Source organism: Miscanthus floridulus, chromosome 8, assembly GCF_019320115.1.
Source record: "Miscanthus floridulus cultivar M001 chromosome 8, ASM1932011v1, whole genome shotgun sequence".
NCBI classification, from domain to species: domain Eukaryota; kingdom Viridiplantae; phylum Streptophyta; class Magnoliopsida; order Poales; family Poaceae; genus Miscanthus; species Miscanthus floridulus.
In genome coordinates, this window is record NC_089587.1 from 38,030,052 (window position 1) to 38,057,547 (window position 27,496).

General features: G+C 46.7%; 3 protein-coding genes and 1 pseudogene across 3 annotated transcripts; 2 read left to right on the forward strand and 2 right to left on the reverse strand.

Moving 5' to 3' along the window:
* Positions 1–4,599: 4,599 nt before the first annotated feature.
* On the reverse strand, positions 4,600–5,657 carry LOC136471666 (uncharacterized). Its single transcript, XM_066469410.1, has one exon. It carries the CDS (start codon positions 5,397–5,399, stop codon positions 4,896–4,898), a length of 504 nt encoding a protein of 167 aa, XP_066325507.1. The 5' UTR covers positions 5,400–5,657; the 3' UTR covers positions 4,600–4,895.
* Positions 5,658–15,169: 9,512 nt separating this feature from the next.
* LOC136471667 (prefoldin subunit 6-like) lies at positions 15,170–18,703 on the reverse strand. Its single transcript, XM_066469411.1, has 5 exons — positions 18,448–18,703; positions 18,289–18,359; positions 18,051–18,175; positions 17,896–17,956; positions 15,170–15,539 (listed from the first exon to the last, which is right to left on the reverse strand). The coding sequence occupies exons 1-5, from the start codon at positions 18,686–18,688 to the stop codon at positions 15,492–15,494; spliced, it is 546 nt and encodes a 181-aa protein (XP_066325508.1). The 5' UTR covers positions 18,689–18,703; the 3' UTR covers positions 15,170–15,491.
* A 1,938-nt stretch (positions 18,704–20,641) lies between these two features.
* On the forward strand, positions 20,642–22,697 carry LOC136471668 (uncharacterized; annotated as a pseudogene).
* A 55-nt stretch (positions 22,698–22,752) lies between these two features.
* LOC136468892 (adenylate-forming reductase 06235-like) lies at positions 22,753–23,625 on the forward strand. The gene is made up of 2 exons (XM_066467297.1): positions 22,753–22,763; positions 22,814–23,625. Exons 1-2 carry the CDS (start codon positions 22,753–22,755, stop codon positions 23,289–23,291), a joined length of 489 nt encoding a protein of 162 aa, XP_066323394.1. The 3' UTR covers positions 23,292–23,625.
* Positions 23,626–27,496: the final 3,871 nt, after the last annotated feature.

The window sequence follows — 27,496 nt, forward strand, 5'->3', positions numbered from 1 at the left end:
GTGACATGGACATCTAGTGCAGACGTGGATGGTAGGGCAGCACGAGCGTTGGGCAAGCTCTAACTGACGATCCACCGGCTGGATTGCAAAGGGCAGAAAAGGCCGGCTGATGAGTGATGATGAGACGAGCACCACTTGTGCACTGCAACCGAGAGGCTTTTCAGCTTGCTTCCGTTGGGCAGCTTGTTGACGACGGTAAAGTAAAACCGTGGAGAACGCATTGGCCTGTTTGGATATTTTATTAGTTCTACGCTTCAAGCATGCTGATTTTTACTAGTAACTATTAGCAACGTTTACCTTGCTGATATTATATGCTAGGGAGATGCTAGCATCCACCGGAGCCCAGGATGCGTCTGGACGCAGCTCCCACCAGCCAACTATTAAATGATGATTCCATCAACCGTAGGCTGGCGTCGTGGCACACTAACGGCAGGAGTCCGATCTCAGGCTGCTCACAGTAACAAAACAACGAAACGGTATCCCTGTCCTGCCTGCATAACAGAGAAGGGGAGAGAGTGCGCTCACGTCCGCGCCGCCATCTCCCGGCGCACCCCTCCACCGGCCCCCGCCGTGCCCCCTTCACAGTCTGAGAATGATGCAAGGCAGCTGAAGGAGAGGAGGAGACACCAAGATGAGGCAGCACAAGGCGAGGAGGAAGATGCAACACCCGATCTAGTTTTGAAACATCCAAATACAACACTTACAACACACGTACGAAGATAGATGAAACACTTAAAACATGCATCTGAAACACTTGCAAAAACACCTAAAAGAACAATTGAAGCTATTGCAGATATACGTAACATCCAGATAAAACACTTACAACATATGTGTAAAACATATGTAACATCCAAATAAACACTCTTGCAACATGCGTCTGAAAAAAATAGATGAAACACTGGGAACAGACGCGTTTGTAACATACATGTACAACCATTACAACATATACAACATCTCGATCTATTTTTACAACATTATTCGTATGAAACACTTACAACACACCTCTGAAACATCTGCAACACTTGAAATAGACACTTGTAACATGCGCTTTCAAGCGCAACATCTACTTGCTTCTTACGAAATAGAAGCTCGTGGGCGTGTGGAGTTCACCGGAGGTAGCCGCGCCATCGCCACCATCGACCAAATCAACTCTGCCGACCACAAGGCCGGCAGAGACCCCTTCGTGGTCGCTGGTAGCCTGTACTCCATGCAGGACACGCAGCCCCTGCAGCCAGCGCCGCTGTCCCCATCACCACCCACTGCGCAGTGGATCTGGTGGAAGGAGCAGCTAGGCAGAGTGGGGCAGAGAGAGAGAAGGGATGTTAATTGCTTGTCGCTCCCGGTCGGAGATGGAGCAAAACGGCCGGGGGTGGAGGGCACCGGGTGGACGATGAGGCTAGAACTCGAGGCCAGGGGTGGAGGGCACCGGGTGGACGATGAGGCTAGAACTCGAGCTCGAGCTGCGTTCGGCAAATAACGAGAAAGAGCACATACGAATGACTAATGTGAAGATTGGGAGTATTTTTTTTAAAAGGTGTGGAGATTGGGAGTGGGTGGAGATATGGAAGGTTATTGGGCTATTCGAGCCCCGCCATATTGCATTAATGCTGTTCGAATGCTCGTATCAATTGCGATATGCTAACAGATGAATATAGGTGAAAACGTAAGCTATTATTGCCCTGTCCCCTGTTCGGATTCATCCTTACTAATTCTAGCATATTAGCTATTAGCATTAAGAATCTAAATAAATAGACCCTAGTCGTGTTTACATTGGCCGATTGCTTTGTGGAACAGCAACGTCGAAGGATTTCACTTGCACAAGTAGGTCATCATACACTCAAAAAGAAAAGGTAAATCATCGCCCGTACTTACTTTGTGCTGGATGCTAGTTTAATTAAGTGCAAACTCTAATACGTGACAGTCGCGCACTCGCCAGACCGCACACCGCCCCGGCGTCACTCACCTCCACCAGAGGCTGGTTAAGGTTTTGCTGTCTAAACCCTTTGCAGCAGGTTGGCCCCCGCCAGCGGCCATGGGCGGTGACGGGAGAATGGGAGGCGACGGCAGATGGGCACGTGGGAGCGTGACTAGTCACTTGATAGTTGATAACCCGTGTGTGAGGAACCGCAAGAACTGGTTTCTCACCGGAGCATTCGCAACGGTTTGCTTACGAGAAACCAATTTTTAAAGCAGTTTGTTTTTAAAAATAATAAATGGATAATCTTTAAAATTTACTTATTAAAAGCAATCCTTTTTTATTGATTTCCACTGCTTTAAAATAGTGCAGAAGCCAGTGGAAACCCAAGCAAACTGGACCGTAGTATGTTTTAGCCCACTACACCGTGTACAAAATTGGGCTTCTAGGGCCAGCAGTTATTGCAAATATTGGCCCAAGATGTCCACGTACCACGACTGTGGCCTTTTGCCTTTCTTTGGCCCAAACACGTCAGCTCATGTCGGCCAACACGGCACTCATCGACCTTCTTTCCCTAAGTAACATAACATGGTTGGTTTGCTTTCTTAGAAATCGTTCACTGTTTTTTAGCAATCATGCATGTTTGATTCATTGATTCTGCATCAAATAAAAAGATTGGGTAACGCTTTTGTAAGGAGAAGTATACATTATTGTTTAATACTATCTCCATTTCAAATTATAAGATGTTTTGATTTTTTCGGTGAATTTTATCATACACCTAGACATAACCTATATTTAGTTACATATTAGAACTTATGCGCCTAGAAAATACAGAATGTCTCATAATTTAGAACGGAGTGAGTGTAGTACCATAGTACAAATGAGTTGATGGTCGCTCAACTTAATTTGTTCCTTGAACTGGTGGGCGTTGAGATGTAACCCAGCCAGCTATGTGTCGCAGAGAATGCTTGGGAACTCAGAATTGATAACAATAATGCAGAAAAAAAGATACCCCCTCCGTTCTAAATTATAAGTCATTTTGACTTTTTGGTTAAAGCGACTTATAATTTGGAACGGAGGGAGTAATAATTAAGGCAATGTTTAGTACAGTTTCTGATAGCTTTAAATCCTTCTAACAAACACTACAACATTATTGTTTGGAATTGTACAGCGGAGCTGTTCCAGGTTTTGAGGTGGAAATGAACCGCGAGAAGGCTGAAGTGGACAAAGCAACGATTTTGATTTTGAGCTCCATCAGCTCTGCTTCCGTCGTTCCATATTACGTGCATTATACTCCATCCGTTTGAAGTTATAAGTTACTTTGACTTTTTTGATTCATCCATTTTACTATGTATCTAGATATATTATAATATCTAGATGCATAGCAAAATAGATGTACAAAAAAAAGTCAAAGCAACTTATAATTTGGAACAGAGGGAGTACAGCTGCACAGCCGGAGATACTAGGAGTTGCACCAAACAACCCCATAAGTCTACTGTCGTGTCGACTCTTCACGTGCTTCCATGCACGGTTTGCTCAATAGCAAGCATATATATGCGAGAACAGGCTTTGAAATGATTTTGACAGTGCATAGGTTCTGTTTGGTTCAGCTGTGAGCAGAAGCGGACCCAGAGCTTTATATAAGCCCGAGCAGATCTAATGGCTAAGTATGAGGTTAAATGTAATCTCTTAAGTATATAGGAGAACTGAGGCTGATGAGCCTGGGTGGTAGCCCAGGGTCGCCGTACCCTGGGTCCACCAGAGCTGTGAGCTATGAAAAAAAATTATTGTGACCTATGTGCCGTGAAAAGTTATAAGCAATTTGGTTAAAATAACTATGAAACCTACCCTTTCCATATTGCTTGAAATTAATGGTTGCGAAAGGTCTCTATTTCCACTCATTTGGAAAAGAAAAAGGCTAAGAGCCAATAGCAGGATCCAAGATGTTGCGAAAATTATACTACGTCGAAAGCAACTGCTTCTAAGAAAGTAGTGTTAAATTTCACCTATTTTGTGGTGTTCTATTTTTTGGTAGCATAAACACTTTATTATATATAGAAGCTGAACTGAACATAGCTTCAAACTTCATGAAGCACATCAGAGTCGATAGACGACGAGAGATCTGTTTGCAGGAGTAGTTTGCCCATTTTTCTTAGAGAAGTATTGAAACGAACCAATGTTAGGGTCCACACAGCATGCCCCTACGTGTGACAATCGGAGGAAGTAATCATAGCCAAATCATGGCCACGACAGCAAACTGAGATGTGCGTCGTCTTCGCTAGCTAGCTAAGAGAAGGAAATCATTGGACATTGGTGGCTATCTTTTTAAAAAAAAACTATATATATATATATATATATATATATATATATATATATATATATACATATGTATATATACATATGTATATATACATACATATGTATATATACATACATATGTATATATACATACATATGTATATACATACATATGTATATATACATATATATATATATACATATATATGTATATATATATATATATATATATACATATATATCATCTTGGATCGGCGCCTTGTCACTCAATATAATCTCATCCGCTAACGTACCATTGGCACAATATTCATTAAGCAGAAGGAGAGTTTTATAAATTACTAAAATTGGGACGGTAATTTGTGGTTACCGAACCAAACATCGACAGAGCTCACACAGTTGTGATTACAAAAAAAACTACATAGAGCAAAGGGATAAACAAACACAGCAGGCCCTGAACCCAGCGGCTAAAAAGCGTCCTGCTCGAAGCCAGTGAGGTTGAGCTCCATGGCCACCGGATCGAAATCTGGAGCGAAGAGCGCCTGCAGGGCCTCCAGCTTGGAGGGCGACACGGCTCAGCGAAGAAGGCCTTGATACTGTCCAACCGCTAACTATATACTTGTACACACTATTATGTACTCCGTATGTATCTATAGACATGTCGCGCTATATATATACTTTACCATCATTCCCACAAGGGGAGATACATGTGGTCAGCAGAACCTTCCGCGCAGCAATAGTAGTAGCACTGGTGATCAACCGTCGTGTCACACCCCAGAACGCCACCACCCTCGTACCCATTATTAGTGTACACACACCAACCCTCTGCCTCATCATGCCCAGCGAAGAACGATGATGCACCCTCGTAGTCGTAGCCATCCATGTCGTCCGAGAACACATCCTCAATCCTTTCCAGACCCTCACCACCATCATCGGCCATCATCACCGCCGGCTCGTCGCCGCCGATCTCCGCCTCGAGGGACCGAATGACATGGCTCAGCTGGCGATGATCAACGTCGCCATCGAGCAGCAAATCAGAGGAGGCGGGCAGGTCCTCCATCAGGAGCGCCCCGTCGACCTCGCACACGCCTGTCACGGCCTGATCGAGGTCGGCGTGGTAGCTCTCTGCAATGGCGAAGCCGCCGCCCTCTCTCTGCTCCATACACGGCTGCTTCCACGGCTGCTCCATACACGTATAATACGACTAGCAGGCAGCCAATGCAAGCGGGGAAAGAAATGGAACAGCTAGATAGCAGTAGTGCACACGATTGCAATTTGCAAGTGGTTTGGAAATGGTGCAGGGAGGCGGACGCTTATATAGGCCAGTTTCTGGAACCGGAAGTGCAAATACAATAAAAAATAAAGTAGTAATTAATATAAATCAGGCGCCAGCAGTTTGCTTCCAATGTGCAGTGCAGCAGTTGGAAGGGAATTGTTGGGTGACTGAGTAGGCTTCTACTAGGAGCAATCGATTAGTTGCTGAACAATCTTCGATTTAGTACTACTATATATAGCTAGAAGAAGAATAGAGTATTGGACAAGTGGAGGCGGCTGTACCTGTTTTCCAGGCAATGCAAGCAGAGCAAATCAAGCATGCGAATGCGAATGGAAACCGGTGGCCGGCCGGCGGCGGAACAGGTAAAGGCCGGTTTCTGAGCCTGAGGTGGGAGAAAGCGACGGTGCAGTGCATGATGGATGGGATGCATGCATATTGATATTATTGGGCGGCCAGCGGTGGACAAGATCCGGCAGGGCCGGCATTATTGATATCTTGTGCTCTCGTCGACGTTTGCAGCCAGCGTGCGGTGCGTGTACCGGATTGCGGATTATTATATGTGTGTGATGACGCTGATCGATGTGCCTGCCGACTCGGACTGCCGTGTGGTGTGATCGCGATCCATATATATAATAATTCCTACAGATTTTGTTCTTCAGGCGATCGATCGGATGCCACGCCGTTCTCACGGCCCCTCTGTATTAAAACTCCAGGGCGGCCGTGCCAGCACGGCCCGATAGCCAACGGGTCAGCACGGCACGCCGTGCCTCACGAGTCGTGCCTCATAGGTCTACGGGCCTGGCCTTCGGCCCAGACATGGTCCTATGGGTCAATTTCCGTGCCGGGCTGGCCCGCGAAGCATGGCCAGAATCATGGGTCGTGCCAGCCCACGACCTGTTGCCTTTTGCATTCATAATTTTACAAACAGATAATAGTTCACAGTTTCATAATTCATACATTCACAGTTCACATCAATGCATCATCACAGTTTCTTACATTCACAGAATCAAAGTCCAAAACTTGTCCGATACAGTCATATTTTCATGCATTCACAGAATCAAAGTCGAAATGTCCGATACATTCACAGATCACAGTTTCATACATTCACTGATTCACAGAATCAAAGTCCAAAGCCGACAGACAACAGAAATAACCAAAATAAGCTGTTTAGTGCAATGCTGCCCCATTAAAAATCTTTCTAGGTAAAACTCACTTCTGTGAGAAACCCTAGAAAGAAAAAAAGAGTGCAGCCAGCTCTTAATTAACCATTGTTCAAATGATAGACAAGTCTTTTACAGTCACAGAGTCACACACACCCTTTCACAGTCACAGATCACACACACACTCAGGAGGCAAGTCTCAACCTCAGTACCTCACTAAGCACCAGGAGCACCACCAGCAGGTCCATCTTTATCAAGGTACAAGTTCTGAAATGAGTCTTCAAGTTCTTGGTTGTCAACAACATGTTGTTTCCTTTTTTCTCCTAACTCCCAGTCCTTTAAGCAGGTCAGCATCTCCACAGTCTCTGGTGACAAGCGCCGCCGCCGTTCCTCAATTATCTACCTGTCAAACTAAAAAAAGACTCCGAAGATACAGTAGATACAAGAACTGATAGGATATATCTAGCCATTATAGACAGGATTGGAAAGGTTAGCTTGTGGTCACGCCACCATAAAAGTAGGTCAAAATCATCCTCATAAGAAGTGACATTGTCACCGTCTAAGTAAGTTGATAGCTCAGAAACAACAGAAGTAGATGAAGATGAAGTGGCAGGGAGAGGGAAAGGACCAACAACACCTGATCCACGGTCAAAGATTCTTCCCCAGGCCTACTTTTTCTTACCTGTATGATGTGATGGTTGTGCAACCCTTTGAGACCTAGCTGCACCAAACTTGCTCTCATATTTGTTAAACAGTTTATACAATTCAGTTTTGACATCAGCATAGTATGAACTGTACTCAGAACTAGTGTATTCACCAAGTAATTGCAGCACATTAAAGAAACCTCTCATCTTAGCTCTAGGATCAAGAATGAATGCATATGAATATAACAGAGGTATGTCCTGCCAATATTTAAGGAACTTAAGCTTCATAGGTAATACAATAGCTCTTAGATTATGCTCTTTTTCACATGCATGCAAATGAAAAGCAATCTTTAGGATATGGTGCAGAACAAGTGGACTTGTAGGATAATAAACACCAGACAGTACAACAGTGGAGTCATAGGAGAGTTCTAGGAACTCTAGTAACTTCTCAGTAAAATACCAATGATTTGTAGTCAACAATTATGAACCATAATGGGAATTAATGAACATAGAAAAGATATTCTTGTATAGAACCAAGTATTTAAGCATCAGGTAAGTAGAATTCCATCTAACATCCATATCTAAGTTAAACTTTCTAGGTCTAACACCCTTAGTATTACAGTATTCCTTGAACAATGCAATTCTTTGATTAGAGGAATTTAAGAAGTTAATTGCAGTTCTAAAATCTTCAGTGTAATGTTTTAACCTCTTTAATCTAGATTTTACAATGAGATTAATGATATGACAAGTATAACGTTGATGTACAAGACTATACTTACGGTTACTAGGATCTAAAGGATTAGGTGAAGGATCAGGACCCAAGTAACAAGCAAATAGAGGTGTCAAAGTATTCATAGCCCTAGCATTAGAAGAAGCATTGTCTAGAGTGACAGAGAAAATCTTGTCAATCAGACAATACTCCTCAACCACAACAGCAATTCTTTCAGCAATGTTTTCACCATAATGTTTAACCTCAATCAGCCTAAGACCAATAACCCTTTTCTGTAACTCCCAATCAACATTCACATAGTGAGCAACAATACTAATATAGTCCTTCTTAACATTACCAGACCAAATGTCTGAAGTCAAAGCAACAAAAGAAGCAGCAGGCAACATAAAATTCTTAAGCTTATCACGATGTTCAGTAAACAACTTATCAAGATCTCTAGTGGTGGTCTGTCTAGAAACCTTGGCAAACATAGGGTTATGAGCAAGAACAATGTAATTCTCCCATGACTGTGACTCACCTATACCTAATGGAAGATCAAGCCTAGCAATCAACCTACACAGCTCAGAGCGAGCAACAACAGGATTGTAGTCCCAGTTATGCACAGATCCATCAGGATTGTAAGAAAGCCTAGACTGAACCCTAGCAGCATGATCAACCTTTTTCCTATAAGATTTCTGATGCCTAATCAAATGGCCAGCGCTAGCAGAAGATCTAGCAGACAATCTGCTCTTACACATTTTACAGATAGCAGCAGTTCGAACCTTTTGACCATTCAGTCTCATAGATCTCATCAAAATCAACCTAGGCACCAGATTTACGCTTACCAAGGCATGAGGTACCATATGTGCTGTTGGAGACGATCGGTGTCCCTATCGCCGTCGCCGACGGTGCCGGCTTCGCCCCTCAACCACCATCGCCACCGTCCAAATCGATCGGAGCAGAGCCACAACCGACATCGATACCCAACAACGCAGCAGCATCGTCACGGATGTTGTCGTCATCCTCTGGGAGCAGCCCTGCCGTGATTAGGTCATCGTTGCCAGTGAGTGGATAGACGACATCATCGTCATCCGCCATGGCGACCTTGACAGCGGATGGCTTATCTCCAGCACCGTTCCTCAACGGTGCGCGCAGTCGCCATGCCCGGTCTATGCCACAGGAAGAGGACGATGAGGCATCAGCAACCGACCTACACAGAGGAGAAAAACAGAGTCAGGGAGATAGAGCCATAGAGGCACAGATCCAGAGTTAGTGGAAGAGACACAAGAAGTGGAGAAGACAGATCTAGGGTTAGGGTTAGGGTTAGCGGAGTACCTGCGCAACCGGAGCCCAGTGCCGGAGATGACGAGGGCCACCCAGAGGAGATAGACCGATTAGAAACGATGACGAACGATGGAGGAGGGATAGATGGGAACACGATCACAAACTCACATAGTTCACCGAGAGCGAGAGAAGAGAGAGGGAGAAGGGAGGAGAGAGGGAGAAGAGAGGAGAGGCGGATTGAGGTCACCGGAGTCAAGGACGACGAACGAGATCAGTAGATCACGAGAGAGAGCTCAGATTCACTAGATCGTGGATGCGGCCGATGCGGGCGAGAGAGGGAGCAGAGATTGCGCCACAGCGAGCCGGTGAGCGAGTGGGGATTAGGGTTAGGGTTGGGAGCGGACTGCGGAGTCGGCCGCCGGTGAGGCCGAGGCGACTGGGCGAGCGGGGCTCGGCTACGCCGCGGCCAGCGAGTGGGGAACTGGGGATTAGGGTTAGGGTTTGGAGCGGAGAGCGGAGCGGACGAGGAGGCGAGGCGACTGCTGACTACGGAGCAGGCGAGGAGGGAGAGTGGAGAGGTGAGGACTGAGGAGGTGAGGCGACGGGCGATGGGGGGACTGGGGAGTCGTTTATATGCAGGGGCGGGACACGGGCTGCGTGGCGCGCGGCGGCGGGGGGGCGCTGGCAGGCCAGGCCGTCATCGGGCCGGCTGCTCTGCAGCAGGCCGTGCCATGCCGGCCCACGTGCCTAGGGTCAGGCCTAGGCATGGCCTGCTGCTCTAGGCCAGGCCAGCCCGGGCCCGCTAGCCTCTGTGCCGGGCCGTGCTTGGGCCGGGCCGACGGGCTCGGGCTGCATGGCCAACTATAATGCTAGGACTAAGACCTCCGTCCGCCCTATCGGTGGACCCGACGTCTGTTGTTTCTATCTGCTCCCTCCACTCCCCTCTGGTCACCGCAGATTAAAACATGCATCCGTTCCGCGACGGGCTCCGCCGCGGTTCCTGCACTCCTCCCTCTCTACCGTGCCTCTTGTCGGTCTTCCTCTCCACCTCCGTCACGCCCGCACCGACCGCATCGCAGCGTGCTCGCCGCGTGAGGCCGCATCACCCAACTGTTGTTGTCGCCTCCACCGCAGGCATCGCGTGCACCCTATCACCAGGGGCAGCATAGCCGCCCGCCCGCTGTCATCCTCCTTCTCTACCACGACCACACAGCCGGAATCCAGTTGTGCCATGCTCCGCTCGCCTGACTGCCATGTTTTGCTAAAAGCGTATGTTTAGAGTGTTTCAGATGTTGCAAGTGTTTGAGATGGATGTTGCAAAAGTAGTTCGGGATGTTGCATATGTTGCAATGGTTGTACACGTATGTTGCAAAGGTCTGTTACAAATGTTTCACCTGTGTTTTCTAGACGCATGTTGCAAGTGTGTTTATTTGGATGTTGCATATGTTTCACACATACGTTGCGGTGTTTCATCTAGATGTTGCGTATGGTTGTAATGGTTTTCAAGTGTTTTCAGGTGTTTTTGTTTCGAAAGCATGTTTTAAGTATTTCATCTACCTTTAGACGTATGTTGCAACTATTGTATTTGGATGTTTTAAAAGCAGATCGGGTGTTACATCTCTCCTCCTCGCCTTCTGTTACATCGTCTCAGTGTGTCCTCCTATTGACGTCGGTAGGGCATCCATACGACGCCGTGGTCGGGTCCTTCTGAATCGGAGGCACCACCCCTTCCCCTCTTGTTGCTCGGGCAGCGCGGGCCCCTCGTGGAGCGCGTGAAACAGAGTGCAGCGCACGGGCGTCCGTCCAGACGTCCAGGCGCTAGCACTGTCGTTTGCAGTTTGCTGGTCTCCGTTGTAAACTTCTCACATATCCATTCTCGCAAAAAAAATTCTCATGTGTCCATGTGTTGCACAAAACCTTAAGTCATTTTGATTTTTATACATAGATTGTGCTATGTATCTAGTTATACGTTATATGTAGATACATAGTAAAAATTGATGTACCAAAAAATTAAGGCGACTTATAATTTAGAACAGAATGAGTGCATTTTAGATTTGGATTTTGAAGTTTGTTAGAACGAGTTGTTTTTACTCATTTGAATGAGGGTTGTGAGTCCAGATCCTATGCGGGACACTGAGCGCATACATAGGGAACATGAGAGCATTTTGGAAAGTAAAAAAGATGGAAGAAGAAATTTTGGCCATTTAACATTATGTATTAGGTATAGAGACATAGATACTAGCGAGCATTGCTCCCTAAAGGATTTCTAGAGGCCGGTAGTGAGCAGCATGCCCAACCGCCTCTACCTTTCCATTTACAAATAGAGACGGCTCTAAAAATTGATTTATAGAGGTGGTTGGAAACACGAGCTGCCTCTACAAACCGTTTTCTAGAGATGCCTTGAAATCTAGCCGTCCATAGAAATAGTTTTTCAAAATTTTGAAATGAATATTCTGAGCTCTAAATGAATTTAATGAAAAAAAGGTTTCAACTGGAAAGTTATAGATATCGTCGAGTACCACAACTTTGGTTTGCACTGTTTCTCCATTCGAGGTCCTTTTAAAATTTTGAATATCAAAATCTAAGACTCAAATTGAATTTTGGGACCATATATTATTTCAAATGAAAAGATTATCAACAACAATGTTTTAGATCTGTTCGAGATCTTAACTCTGGTTTTGGTCATTTCTACATCAAGTTGTTTTAAAAGTTTCAAAAAGTTGGAAGAACAAAATTGTGAGAACTTCAAACATAACTGTGAAAACTTCAAACATAATTTGAGGGATCTACACAATTTCAAATGAAATAGTCGTGATATACAACTTTGATATAAGGTTTATCTTCACACAACTTCATTTGAAAAGTTGATGGGCCTGTTCTCCTTGTCTAGTCTCAACTTATTTCAGCTTATTCTCTCACATAACACTATTGAATCAGCCGAAATCAACCGTCCACATCTTCCAAACTGGATCAGCCGAACACCCTAGATGAGTTTTACTATGCTACACCTATTTTTAGAGAAAGCTCTAGATACAACCGCCTCTACCAATTGATTTCTAGATATTGCTTAAGATCCGGCCGACTCTAAAGATAGGGGGTGTTTTTAGAAACGGTTGAAAATACCAGCCTCTGTACTGTAGCAACATTGTTCACGGGAGCTGATTTTCTCTCTCCTCTCTCCCTCTCACAAGAGTCACCAGGAGCTGGTGAACTGGTGAAGCCATGTTTTTCAGCTCTACCGATTCCCGGTGGCTATGTGAGAGGAAGAGAGAGGAGAGAGAAAATCAGCTCCTATGAACCGTGTTTGAACAACGTTTTGTATTAGGAGTCGGAGCTGTTGGATCCATGCCAATTTTACCCTTAAGATTAAGCTGACAGATCGTGAAATTGATGAAATAAAAGAAATGATAAAGTCAATAGAAAAAAAATGCCTTCAGATTTCTAGAATAAATGCAAAAATTATAAGCACCCATGTCAAATCAACGAATAAGTTCTAGAGAAAAAAATAACCATAACCTTAAATAAACCATTAATAAAGCTGACTTATGTAGCCTGTTCGCTTGCTCGTAAACGATCGTAAATTTTCAGCCAGAAACAGTGTTTTTCTCTCACACCAAACCAGCCAGCAGTAAATAATCCACGATCATTTACTGCCTCCCGAACAGGCCAGTAGCTGCATGCGAAACCTTCGCACGCACGCATCAAGTACAATGAGTGTCAATCATGATCGAGTTTGTCCAAACTGCCTTCTTGGAGAAGATCCACTTGTCCAAACTCTCACTGCACCCTTGTCTCCGCGTCAAGCGGCCGGGCAAAGAATCCTGCTGCAGTTGGCCAGTTGCCGGCCGACCAATTTGCGGTGCTAATTACGTACAGTATGCGTCAGTAGTCCCTTTTAAATCAGCCGACACACTCAACGCAACCCTTAAATTAGGTTAAACGCTACTGGGATGGAAAATACTTCTCCCTCCATATTGATAATTCAAGTCGTTTTGACAGCGATACGGTCTCTAAAACATAACTTTGACTTTTTATTTTTATAAAAATATTTATTGAAAAGTGATATATGTATATTTTTATGAAAATACTTTTCAAGATAAATCTTTTCATATGGTTTTCACAATTTTAAGCTCAACGACTTAAAAGTTATTCGTGATTTATGTTCCCAATGTTTGATCCAAGCCTTGTCCAAAACGACTTGAATTATCAGTATGGATGGAGTACTTGAAAGGCGGTCCTAATTTTGTCAGATGATAGGTAGTATTAGGCTATTGGATACCTTGCGCTCTATCTAGGCTGGGTGGTTCGCACTAGTTTTTAAGTAGTATATGTTTACAGATTTACTCCTTTGCGGTCACCTGAAATTTTGCAATTGCATCAGTTAGCCACCTCCCCACGCGGCCACGCCGAAGACGACGACGAAGATGGCGGTGGCGTTAGGGTTTTGGCGGTGGCAACGCCCTCTCTCTCTCCGACTTTCCCTCTCTTCTTCCCCAACTCCGATGGACTTAGAAGAGAAGGGCTCGGAGGGCAGTCAGGCGGTGGGGTGGCGGGAGGGCGGCTTAGGGTCCTGGCGGCGGCGTAGGCGGCTGGGCTAGGTCGGAGTGGGGGCGTCCATGTCCAAAACTCGCCACGGAAGAAGGAGGGGGAGGGGAAGACGACGGCTACCGCGGACGCGCTAGGGTTTCTCCCGAGCTCCGCAGCCGAGGGCGAGGAGGAGGGCGCGGCCGCTGGCAAGGCAGGCGGGGGGTGGGCGCGAGGAGGAAGAAGGCGCGGGTGGGGAGCGAGGAGGCTGGCGGAGGCGAGCTGGAGGTTGAAGATGACTGACGGAAAGCGAAAACTTCAGGCACATGCCATGGAGACACACCCATATGTTTAATATGATGAATGGCCCTCTTGTCTAAGATAAAAATCTTTTTTCTATTCGCAAAAACGAAAACTGAGCATCTCCAAGAGTTTGTCAAATTTTATTTGGCAAATCTTGTGATTTGCCAACTCCTAAAATTATATGCCAAGTAAAAAAACAATCCATCTCCAAGAGTTTGGCATTTTTGACTTGGTAAAATAAAAAAACCCGTTAACAAAACGAAGAGACCCGCTAAGCGAACGAAGAGCCCCGCTAAGCGAACGAAGAGCCCCGCTAAGAAACGAAGAGCTTCGGATGCGAAGTCGTATCCCGCGCGCATATATGCGCGCTGGGGAGGCGTTTTTCCGAACTTGCCAAAGATGGGGAGGAGGGATGGGAAACTGTTGGAGGTTGTTTTTTCTTAATTTGCCAAAAAATGAAGGATGGGGAGGAGGGATGGGAAACTGTTGGAGTTGCTCAATCCTTTCTTTTGCAACCCTGAAAGCAAGCGTCACAAACTGTTTTGGGGGTCATGTGGTTTCGCAATTCTTGCTGCAAGAGAGTTTTTCTTTCTTTCTTTCTTTTTGGCGGGCTCGCTGAGTTCGTTATGGGAAGCTGACATGTATGCCATAAAATTGTCGGATGATTGCCTTTCTGTGATGTAACTGGTGCCATGTGACATGTGCGCGAGGTTGCCGACCAAATCAAATGGGGCACGCAGCACGCTCCTCTTGCATATCTCCTCATGGGCTTCCGGCTGTCTCCACCGTGCACACTGGAGGCCATCAGCCGCCAATGGGAAATGGAAGCGGAGCAACTCTTTCTCTTTCAGACGGGACTGCTCCTTTGTCTGACGTAATCCGTACAAAATTCAGAGAGGCCATAAAGTCCATAACCATAAGACAACACTAGTCACTAGACGAACTAAAAACCTTATTAGCGATGCGTTACAGTGTCTGATCGTCATGGGCCCACTCAAGCAATGAAAATCAAGTCATAAATCGAAGATGAAGCCAAAGGCAGTTAAACACGATTATGCCTAGGAGTAAAAGGTTGTGCCAATTGAATTGCGGAAAGAGCTGAAACAATGTTGACATCGCAAAAATATTCGATTGAGAAGTAAACATGGGGCAAAATGCAATCGAGACACTGATAACTACATCTTCTACAGTTCTACTAGAGGCACACTTTTACATTAGAGCATACACAATAGCGTAGTAATTTACTAGGAACCGTTTCTTTGTTTTTCTTTGTGGAGACAAGAACATCAGACACCTGATTCCTCCCCACGACAAAACCTGGAGGGTATTGGGGTGAAATGCAGTATGGCCTTGGACTAGTTGCAACCAAAAAAAAAATGTCTTAAGCCTTAGCTTGTACAGCCTGCATCCTCTGTTGCAACTTGAATATCTGAAAAGCAAAAGATAAGAAGACGAATCAGAGAAATGCCCTAAAGATACCAAATAATACTACTCGATTTAACCTAACCAAATCACGTTCAACACTTGCACACAAGTGTAATAACTGAACCTACTAAAAGAATATGCACCCAAAAAAAACTTTAATTGAAAAGTATGGCTCCTAAATCTTTGGACGTCCTACGACACCACCAGTAAAATATATGTATCCATAATACAAATTACACACTATTTTTCAGGTCTTCACATAAAAGAAACCAGCTGAAAATTTTTGGGCATGCAGTTCAATCCTATCATCCTGCCACATCCTCCAAAAGAAAAGCAGCAGCAGTAACTTCAGCAGTGTGGTTTGTGACCCTGGAAGCCAGTGCCAAAATCAGGGCAAGCAAAATAGTTTTTCGTTCATGAACAAACCAAAATTTAACTGTCCACAATTACGGCTTCCATTTTGGCCACTCAAGTTCTGCCCAACTTAGCTACAGAAAAAAATTTGACCAGACATATTTTAAGGGTCATGGCCAAATTTTGACCTCAAACTAATGGACGCCAACTTTTCTGGGCACAGCCGAAATTTGGCAGAAAACTTGGCTGGCTCACTAGGGTCACCAACCAAACTGAACAGCTACCGATCAAATTAGAGTAAAGGATCAAGCTATGGAATGTAATACAAGGCAAAAGCAGAAACCTAAAATGAGCCGGAGATGGTTTTGTCATCCTAAATGAAGTTTATTGAGGATTCACTCTTCGAGCCACAACTAATGATCCTATTTCAATTCAATTATCCGATCCATGCAAGTTAACCAATACTAGATTAATCTCTTAAGAACTCTAGCTACAGTGGGCCTGATTGGCTGCACTCTTTCCGGCTGCAGCCGATCAGGTTGAGCGTATAGGCTATTAGGCTTGTCTGTGTATTTTACTCGTATGATTGGTCAGCACAATACATACAAACATATCATATTGCCTAAGAAGAATAGCAGATAAGTGCCTCGGTGCTGCAGCTTGCCAAAAGTTTATTATCTAGCAGGATGCAGCTCCCTCGGTTGCCAATAGCATACTGCTTAGGCAACTGCTAACCTAACATTGCTTTCAATAGTGGTTTCTCACAACTGAATCATTCTCCAGAGCCATAGTATCTGCTCCAAAGTCAAGGCAATAAATCTGACCAGCATGCTTATCAGTATTTCTGTACTTCAAGCTGTATTCTGAGATGAAGTCATCGCATGTTTTGTTTAGTCAAGGTGCTGCTGCTTCCTCTTCTTGCAAAGAGAATGGACTGAGCAGGAGATAAATGAAGTCATCACACGGCTTATGTCTGGCAGCCCAATGTTGCTATTGGACAGATCTCAAGTTAAGACATAGGGAATCTTCATTTGACTAAGCAAAGAATAAGGAACTATACATTCCTTTTTGTTCTATGCACAAATTAAGAAATTGTGAGTTCCTATAAGACAGCCCAAAACACAGCTCATTGTACAGGTTGTCTGATAAGTAGACTCAATATTACATGGCCTATAAGACAACACCAATGTTGCACATATGTTGCACAGATACAGAATGATACTTGGACACTGTCTAACACAAAAACAGAATGATTTTCGACCTCCTGTGTTGTGTGGCAGTCAAACCAAACTCATTGAACTTACCAGTTTTGCATGGCAAATGGAGATCTAATAAGCCCTAGCACTAGCATTTTATCATACTACAGCACTAGCACTACGCCATGTTATCCAGATCCTTTCACGGTGAACTATTCTTTGCCAGACTTGTTTGTGTACATAGTTAATGTTTATCACAATTGTTGCACATCTAATTAAATACTCCCTCCGATAGTCCGATCCCAAATTTAAGTACATTTAACATTCTTCCAAATGCACCAGGAGTCCATGATAACTCTAGTGCACCTCCTAGCTTCATCTTCCATGTCTACCACTACTTAAAATGCATACTAATCCATGCAACACACTTTCCACTTATCTTAACTATAGCAAAGATAGATGTGCAATATAGTCATTGTACCACTCAACTTAATTCTTATGCCCAAGGCCAACTGGACTCATAATGGAGATTTTAGGGACTAGGGAGCATGCTTTAATTTTCACACTAAGGATACAACTGAAATGGCACTGGCAATTCTGATTCTAAAAAAGGGTAAACATCTGGAATGTTCTGGATAAACAGATATTCTAGTGGATCACAAAATCACACAGATGGCATATCATATCATGCTTCTCAGCTACTGAACTCGAATCAAATTCAAAAGATTTGCACAACAATTATTTGCAGATACCAATTTTTGTATAGCACCTCATAAAAGTTACAGTAAAGATAAAGGTGCAATAACATACCGATTCCTTCTTGCTGTTTTGCTTTTCCTCCAAGTCTTTGAGCGCCCGATCCATCCGCTTCCTGCAAAATAGCCAGTCCCACAAGCTCAGCACAACAACATGAAGGCACTGTGAGCTGATGAAACCACAAATGAGGCCAGCTGAAAGCGACTCACAGCTCTGCGGAGATGTACTCGATGCGCTTCTTGACGTTGGCCTTGGCCTCCGCGAGGTCCTGCTTGACCAGGACCGGTCCGATGAGCTTGTACACGTTGGCCCCGTCACTGAGCAGCTCCAGCTCCTGCAAGCAAGCAGCCACAGCCGCGAATCGAGTAAACCACTCACGGCGAAGAAATCACCAAAACCTTGAGAGTTATTAAGAGGCGAGGAAGCTGCGCGGGGTGCGGTGCGTGCCTTGAGGACGAGCTCGTTCTCGCCGACCTGGATGGTGTACTGCTTGCGGACCTGGTGGTTCTTGGCGATGTCTGCGAAAGGAAGGAGCAGCGGAAGTCAGAGGAGAGAGAGGTAGATAGGGTTCGGAGGCGGCGGCGAGGGATTGGGGAGAGCGCGTGCCTTTCTGGATCTTGCTGAGGGCGTTGGCCTGCACCTCGAGATCCTTCTGCATCTCGCGGACGGCGGCCGGGGTCGACGACGACGCCATGGCCTGGCTGCTTCCTCCGCCGCCGCCGCAGCTCGCCGCCGGCTTCGGGTAGTGGGAGGAGTAGGACGTAGATGCGGGTTTGGTGGGCTTTCTACGCCTATGCCTGTAACCATTGATTTCTTTACATGGGCCGGGGTGCGAATGGGCTTTCATGGGGCCAGAAAGGCAAGTGAGATTGCTTCTCGTGGGCTGCCACTCAGGAAGATTATTGGCCCGTGTGGATTTCATCTCGGCCCACTACATATATCCTTTTGCAGTGAGGTCAGGATGGGTTCTCTCTGGGCTCCAAGTCTCAACTGAACGAATTCCCGAGAACGTTTCAAAAAACAAAAAAAATCCCGAGAAGATAAGATGATCCCGTGTTGATTGCAGTTGACAGTTGTTGCAACACGAAATCGAATGGATTCCCATTCCCTCCCTTGATTGCTAAAAAAAGGTTGGTTGAAGGAAGTCTAACAAATGTTTTTCCGCCAATCGTTGAAGTGATTATAATAAACCAAAGTATATCGCCACTGTGCGAGGTCAGCCTAGGAAAGCTCCAAGTCGCAACTTGTAGGCTCATCCCATATACGCAAAGGGATAGGATGGGGATGAGTGGAGACGCAGCAGAATGCATGGTGCCCGCCGAACTTTGAGATGATTGGATTGGCCATGGCCATGAAGATGCAAACAAAAAGGCACCTTCTTTCCTCACGTTGTGTGTCTTTCAAGAATACCTTCCTTGCTTCCCCGCGTTCACCTCCCTTTTTCGAAGATAAATCCCCGGCATTTATTCATTCATTGTTTCAGCAGGGAAATGGGACGAATAATAATCCCAAAAGGGAGGCCAAAAAAATAGGGGAAATTTCTTCTGAGCCATTATAAAAGATTGCAATTCCTTGTGAGCCACTGAAAAAGTTCGGCAGATTTCAGCGTCACTGCTCTAATTTTTTTTCCCTCCATGCCACTGCCGTCAGATTGGCCTCTAATGGTGTCAAACTGTAGGTGTGAAAAGTTAAAAATACCCTTAGATCTAAATATGCCATTAATTTTTTTAGCATCTTAACGACTTCAAATGAAAAAATTCAAAACTAGAAAGTTGTAGATCTCGTCGAGATCTATAATTTTCATATAAAAATTATCTTCATTTAATTCCGCAAAAAAGACATGATTTGATATGATTAATATATCTTAGAAAAAATCATATCTTTTTGCGGTATTAAATGAAGATAATTTTTATATAAAAATTATAGATCTCGACGAGATCTACAACTTTCTAGTTTTAAGTTTTTCCATTTGAAGTCGTTAAGATACTAAAAAAATTAATGACATATTTAGATCTAAGGGTATTTTTTACTTTTCACACCTGTAGTTTGACACCGTTAGAGACTAATCTGATGGCAGTGGCATGGAGGATAAAAAAAAATTTAGAGCAGTAACGCTTAAGTCCGCTGAACTTTTCCAGTGGCTCGTATGGAATTACGATCTTTTTTAATGACACGAGGAATTCCCTCGGAAAAAAATACCATATGCTGGCACACCGAGGGAGGGGAATCCAAATACACGCAAACACGCCTGCACCGCATCGATGGCTTCCGTGCTTCCGTCCATTCGGTCGTCGTCGCAGCATGGTGATGCTACAGTTTTGCATGACCACCGCTAATTTCGGGAATCAAAATCGAAACCCCTTCTCAATTAAAAGTAGCGTTCACCATATCTTATGCTTCATTCCATCCTCCAGCTTTTTCTCCCCTCCCCTCAAAAAAAAATATATATATGTGCTGCCGGCCGGCCGCCGTAGCTAGCTTCTCAGCCGAACGTAGCGATCTGGGCATGGGCGTACCGGTGCAGCGTTGCGTGATCCCTCCTCGTCAAACCATGGCCATGCATGGGCATACACAACTCACTCACTTTTCGAGATAGTTCTTAGAAAGCTAATCACAACTGTAGTATCTAACCAGCACAGGCAAAGGGAAGCTTTTGAACACTGACCTTTGGCACCAATGGAAGTTCCTCCATTTGGCCGAGACCATGGGGGACCAAACCGTCCTGTATGAATAAATAATAATTAGCACCAGCTTTTGTGGAGTACACGTGCAAGCGTTCCTAAATTAAACAAGAGTTAAATGCACCAGAGATCCATTAACTTGTGAGGATGTTTCAGTTAGGTCCATCAACTTTCAAAGTGACTTTTTGGGTCCATAAACTTTAATGTTGTATCACTTAGATCCACATCTCTCCACGTAGACTTCTCGTGCTGACGTGGCCTGCTGACTTGTCGTTCAGAAGCGACTGTTGACCGTTCGTTTCGTCAAACACGCACGCAAGCAGGTGCCGCGGCCACACGGGCGTGCGAGCGGGCGGCTGCCCCCATCCACCGACTCCTCCCCGCGGCACCTGCGCTCCTGCGGCGCGGATGAGGCGGCGGCCTCGGCCATGGCCGCGCGGTCATCCTGCGAGCGCGCGGTCCGTCATCGTCAGCAGGCGGAGGGGCGGCGGCGTGTCCTCCTCCTCCTCCCGGTCCCGGTCGTCCCGGCGGCACATGCGGCTGCCGAGGATCAGCTGGAGCGCCACCGAGGAGGTCAGCCTGCACTCGCATGTCAGATCGTTCGCCTAACAGGAAATTGGTGAACGACCGTGGGATTGGATTTGGGATCTCAGACACGGTCTCCACACAAACGCCAAGTCCATGCACTAATCCACCATATCCACAAGCCCATGGACAAGCTCCCAGTAGACCACCCAATTGGACCAACCGCACGGCCGGCCTCTTCCCGCCGCTAGTCGCTGCAAGCGCAACGTCCATGCACGTCCCCGCGCCCCACCTCCTCCCCGCGACGCCCAAGCCGCACTACCATGCCGCGCTCCGCTTCACCATGTCCGCGTCCGCCGCGCCGGCGAGCCCCACGGCCGCCCGCAGGGCCGTCATTGTCGGCGGCGGGCTCGCGGGCCTCGCCGCGGCGACGCACCTGACGTCGCTCTCCGTGTCGTTCACGCTCGTCGAGGCCTCGGACCGCTTCGGCGGCCGCGTCGCCACCGACGTGGTGGACGGGTACCGCCTCGACAGGGGCTTCCAGATCTTCCTCACCGCGTACCCGGAGTGCCGGCGCCTCCTCGACTTCCCGGCGCTCAGGCTCCGGCCGTTCTATCCCGGTGCGCTCGTCTTCGTCGGCGCCGGGGAGCCGTTCTACCTGCTCTCCGACCCGTTCCGCCTCCCGATGCGTTCCCTCTCCGCGGTGTTCTCCCCCGTGGGCACCCTCTCCGACAAGGTCCTCGTCGGGCTCGCGCGCCTCCACGCGGCCGCCACCCCGGACGACGTCATCCTCTCGGCGCCGGAGACGACCACGGGGGAGCACCTGACGCAGCTCGGGTTCTCGTCCTTCATCGTGGAGCGGTTCCTGCGGCCGTTCCTCGCCGGGATATTCTTCGACCCGGCGCTCGACACGTCGTCCCGCCTCTTCGAGCTCGTGTTCAAGCGCCTCGCCCTTGGCGACAACGCCCTGCCGGAGGACGGTATGGGCGCCATCACGGAGCAGCTCGCGGCTCGCCTCCCCGCAGGCTCCGTCCGCCTCAACACCCGCGCCGTCGCCATCGACCAGTCCGGTGTGACGCTGGACACCGGCGAAACCATCCCCGGCGACCTCGGCGTCATCGTCGCTGTCAAGCAGCCACAGGCCGAGAAGCTCCTGCCGCAGCTATCGACTCGAGAAAAGGCCAAGAAATCAGAGAGGAGCACCGTGTGCCTCTATTTCTCCACCTACCGGGCGCCGGTCCAGGACCCCATTCTGCTGCTCAACGGCTCGGGCAACGGGATCGTGAACAATATGTTCTTCGCCACCAACGTGGCGCCGTCGTACGCGCCGGCGAGCAAGGTGCTGGTGTCCGTGTCCCTCGTCGGCTCGTTCGTCGACAGGGAGGACGCCGATCTGGCCGACGAAGTGATCCGTGAGCTCGGCGGGTGGTTCAGCCCTGGAGAGGTCGCGTCGTGGACGCACTTGAGGACGTATCGCATCGGGTTCGCGCAGCCGGACCAAACGCCGCCCACGACACCGGCGGGGAGGGACCGAGAGTGGGTGAAGGATTGTACGTGTGCGGCGACCACTGGTGCTCGGCCACGTTCGACGGCGCGCTCGTGTCCGGAAGGAGGGCGGCCGAGGCTCTGGCCAAGGACCGGGGACTATGAGCCTGTGTTTGAGTTGGTTTGTGCTGCACTGCAGTGGAAAGAAAATTCATCTCGCATGACGAACGAGTATTTTTTGAGTGACTAGTACATGTGGCTGTCGATGATGTGCAACCGAGAAAGAAGGCGAACGCTCCGGCGCCGGCAAAGCTGGCGACATCGTCCGCGCGCTCGAGGCTGGGTGTCATACTGCTCGACCAGGGCTTGTTCACCGTGTACAAGCGCCTCTTCGTCCTGTGCGTCGCGCTGAACGCGGTGAGCCTCGTGCTCGCCGCGACGGGACACTTTCCTTACGCCAGGGCGCATGCCGCCGTCTTCGCCATGGGCAACATTCTGGCGCTGACGCTGTGCCGCTCCGAGGCGGTGCTCCGGGTCGTGTTCTGGCTCGCCGTCGCGCTCTTCGGCCGGCCGTGGGTGCCAGTCGTCGTCAAGACCGGAGTGACCGCGATCCTGCAGTCTCTAGGCGGAGTGCACAGTGGCTGCGGCGTGTCGTCGCTGGCGTGGCTGGTGTACGCGCTGGTGCAGGCGCTCCAGCACCGCGACGTGACGCCACGAGACGTGTACGCGCTGGTGCAGGCGCTCCAGCACAGGGCATAGAAGAGCACGCCACCGACGTGCATGCATGCATGCACATGCATGCGTGTGTGCGGCGTCCACCTGGATCCAGAAGGACATGTCAGCAGACCACGTCAGCATGAGAAGCTCGCGTGGCGGGATATGGACCTAAGTGATACGGCATACAAAGTTTATGGACCCAAAAAGCCACTTTTGAAGTTGATGGACCTAACCGAAACCTCGTCACAAGTTAATGGACCTTTGGTGCATTTAACTCATTAAACAAGTAAACAAATCGCTAATCCAACTTCCAGACATCTACAATTGATCATTGAGCTTATGGACCCGATATGCCGCTGGCAGTACGTATGCTAAGCTGGCGCCATTGTTTCGTACCAACACTCACAGCCGCACTCGTGAATTGTGGTCCTCGCGAGCCGAGCACGGAGGCGCTACCTGAAGGCTCCGTGGACCTCCACTTGTCCATTGCTGCCTGCCTGCCTTCTCCTCTTTGGCCTTTGGGCGAATCCAAATCAGGAGAAGAGCCGCCGAGCCGCACCCGCACCTGCACCTGCAACATCAACTGCAACGATGAGATATGGCCGGTGGGGGTCGTTTTCAAGGGGGCTCCCCCACCAGAAGATATGGCATGATCCCCTCGTACTCCTAGAGTTGCCGACCCACTCACGGGCTCACGGCCACGGGCTAACTGCATGCAAGTTTACCATTGGTCAACCTCCCAGATCATCCTTCTCCAGCATATATATATAAATGCTTTCAGTCACATCTAGCACCTACTCCTAACTCCACATCCTGAGGAAAGATAGCATCAATGGCGAAATGGCAACAGGTTTATGGAGTTCGGCAAAGTTAACCTATGCCGACCAAGATGCGAGACCCTCCAATTTGGTGTGCACTGTGCAGTAAACTGAGGCACGTCATCAGCTAAGGGTCCCTATTGGCCTATTGGGCCTTTAAAGTCCGCCACTTGCTGGCTCTAACTTCCAACACGGTGCCCTTCAGTACTACTCGATCCGTTTCAAACTATAAGACGTTATAGCTTTTCTAGATTCATAACATTTGCTACGCACTTAGATATACAATATGTCTAAATGCATAGTGAAAACAATATACCTAGAAAAGCCAAAACGTCCTATAATTTGGAACGGAGGGAGTACATGTGATACATAAGCGATGAGGTTGGCTCAGACAGTAACGTGTTTGAAATGCCGTCCACAATGTGATCATTTTATAACCACAGAAAAATAAGCATCGCCGTAGCCTTCCTGGCCACAGGAAAAAGAGTGAACGAATCCACGTACCTGTGGGGGAACTTATCGTGGGGATACTTATCGCTGAAATTAAGCCCTCCATTTCATTTATACCGTGCTCCCGAAATATTCATCCACATCGGTTCGTTTTTCTGCGGTGTCACCTTTGCGAATTACGCTTCGTCTGCTTGAAGAACCTGTACTTTGAATGGGACCTGTTGGGCATGGAACCGCAGTTACTAATAAACCAACCATGATCGGTGCCCATCCATCGTGAATTGACGTGTGACAGTTCATGTGTTGACAAAGACAGAAGAGTTATATACAAGTTACAGCTCGTAGCCAGAACTTTAGCATCGCAAGATATGCAAATATGCGGCTCTTCGAACCTTGCAATTTCTGTCAAACAATGAAAATACTCCCTACCCCAGAAATATAAGGTGTGTTCTGACTGTCTAAATGTGACATTCGACCAGAGATTTCTCTTATGGAGTAATACTTTAATCACAATTGTAAGAAAGTACTCTTGAAAATGAATCCAATGATATCAGTTTCATGTCAAATAACTCATATATTCTTATATTAGTTTTTGATCAAACTCGAATTTAGATCGTCAAAATATACGCCTTATACGGAAGAATGTTGCAGAATAGCAGGGGGTACAATTACTAGAAGCCACTGCGAATATTCATCATATTAAAAATATATCAAATATAATGGTCTTCAAATAGAATCATGGTACCATAAAGGGAACATAAAAATTGTACCTTTATGGGCAAACAAACAATTCCAGAATGCTGATGATGGAACAACAGTGCCATGAGAGCAGATCATATATAACAACAACAACAAGACTTTAAGTCCCAAACAAGTTGTGATAGGCTAGAATTGAAACCCAGCAGAAGCAATCAAGGTTCAGACACGTGAATAGCTGTTTTTCAAGCACTCCTATCTAAGGCTAAGTCTTTGGGTATATTCCATCATTTTAAGTCTCCTTTTATTGCCTCTACCCAAGTCAACTTCGGTTTTCCTCTGGCTCTCTTCACGTTACTATCCTAGCTTAGAATTACACTACGCACCGGTGTCTCTGGAGGTCTCCGTTGGACATGTCCAAACCATCTCAATCGGTGTTGGATAAGTTTTTCTTCAATTGGTGATACCCATAATCTATCACGTATATCATCGTTTCGAACTCGATCCCTTCTTGTATGACCGCAAATCCGATGCAACATACGCATTTCCGCGACACTTATCTGTTAAACATGTCGTCTTTTCGTAGGCCAACATTCTGCACCATACAACATAGCAGGTCTAATCGCTGTCCTATAAAACTTACCTTTTAGCTTCTGTGATACCCTTTTGTCATATAGGATACCAGATGCTTGGCGCCACTTCATCCACCATGCTTTGATTCTATGGCTAACATCTTCATCAATATCCCAATCTCTCTGTAGCATTGATCCTAAATATCGAAAGTTATCCTTCATAGGCACTACTTGACCTTCCAAACTAATATATTCCTCCTCCTGAGTATTAGTGCCGAAGTCACATCTTATATACTCAGTTTTAGTTCTACTGAATCTAAAACCTTTGGACTCCAAAGTCTCCCGCCATAACTCCAGTTTCTGATTCACTCATGTCCGGCTTTCATCAACTAGCACTACATCGTCCGCGAAAAGCATACACCAAGGGATGTCCCCTTGTATGTCCCTTGTGACCTCATCCATCACTAAGGCAAACAGATAAGAGCTCAAAGCTGACCCTTAATGTAGTCCTGTCCTAATCGGGAAGTCATCCGTGTCTCCATCACTTGTTCGAACACTAGTCACAATATTGTTGTACATGTCATTAATGAGCCCGACGTACTTTGTTGGGACTTTATGTTTGTCCAAAGCCCACCACATAACATTTCTTGGTATTTTATCATAAGCCTTCTCCAAGTCAATAAAAACCATGCGTATGTCCTTCTTCATCTCCCTATACCGCTCCATAACTTATCTTATTAAGAAAATGGCTTCCATGGTTGACCTTTCAGGCATGAAACCAAATTGGTTCATAGAGACACGCGTTATTGCTCTCAAGCGATGCTCGATAACTCTCTCCCATAGCTTCATAGTATGGCTCATCAACTTAATTCCCCGGTAATTAGTACAACTTTGAATATCCCCTTTATTCTTGTAGATCGGTACCAATATACTTCTCCTCCACTCGTCGGACATCTTGTTTGATCGAAAAATATGGTTGGACAGCTTGGTTAGCCATACTATGGTTATATCCCCGAGGCATCTCCACACCTCGATTGGGTTATCATCCGATCCCATCGCCTTACCTCCTTTTATCTTTTTCAACACCTCTCTGACCTTAGATTCTTGGATTCTCCGCACAAAGCGCCTATTGGTGTCATCAAAAGAGTCATCCAACTGAAAGGTTGTGTCTGTATTCTCACCATTGAACAATTTGTCAAAATACTCTTGCCATCGATGTCAGATCTCATCCTCCTTCACCAAAAGATGCTCCCTTTCATCCTTAATGCACTTAACTTGGTTGAAGTCCCTTGTCTTTCTCTCACGAACCCTAGCCATCATATAAATATCCTTCTCTTCTTCCTTCGTACTCAAATGTTGGTAAAGATCCTCGTACGCTCTACCCTTTGCCGCATTTACAGCTCACTTTGCAGTCTTCTTTCCCCACATTATACTTCTCTATGTTGTCCACACTCATGTCATGGTATAAGCGTCTATAGCATTCTTTCTTCTCCTTAATAGTCCTTTGGACTTTCTCGTTCCACCACCAAGTATATTTAGCCTCGCCTCCACTTCCTTTGGTTACTCCACACATCTCTGAGGCCACCTTCCGAATGTTGGTTGCCATCTTCTCTCACATGTTGTTTATGTTATTTTCTTCCTTCCAAGAGCCCTCTTTGATAACCCTTTCCCCGAATACCTCTGACGTCTGCCCTTTCAGTTTCTACCACTT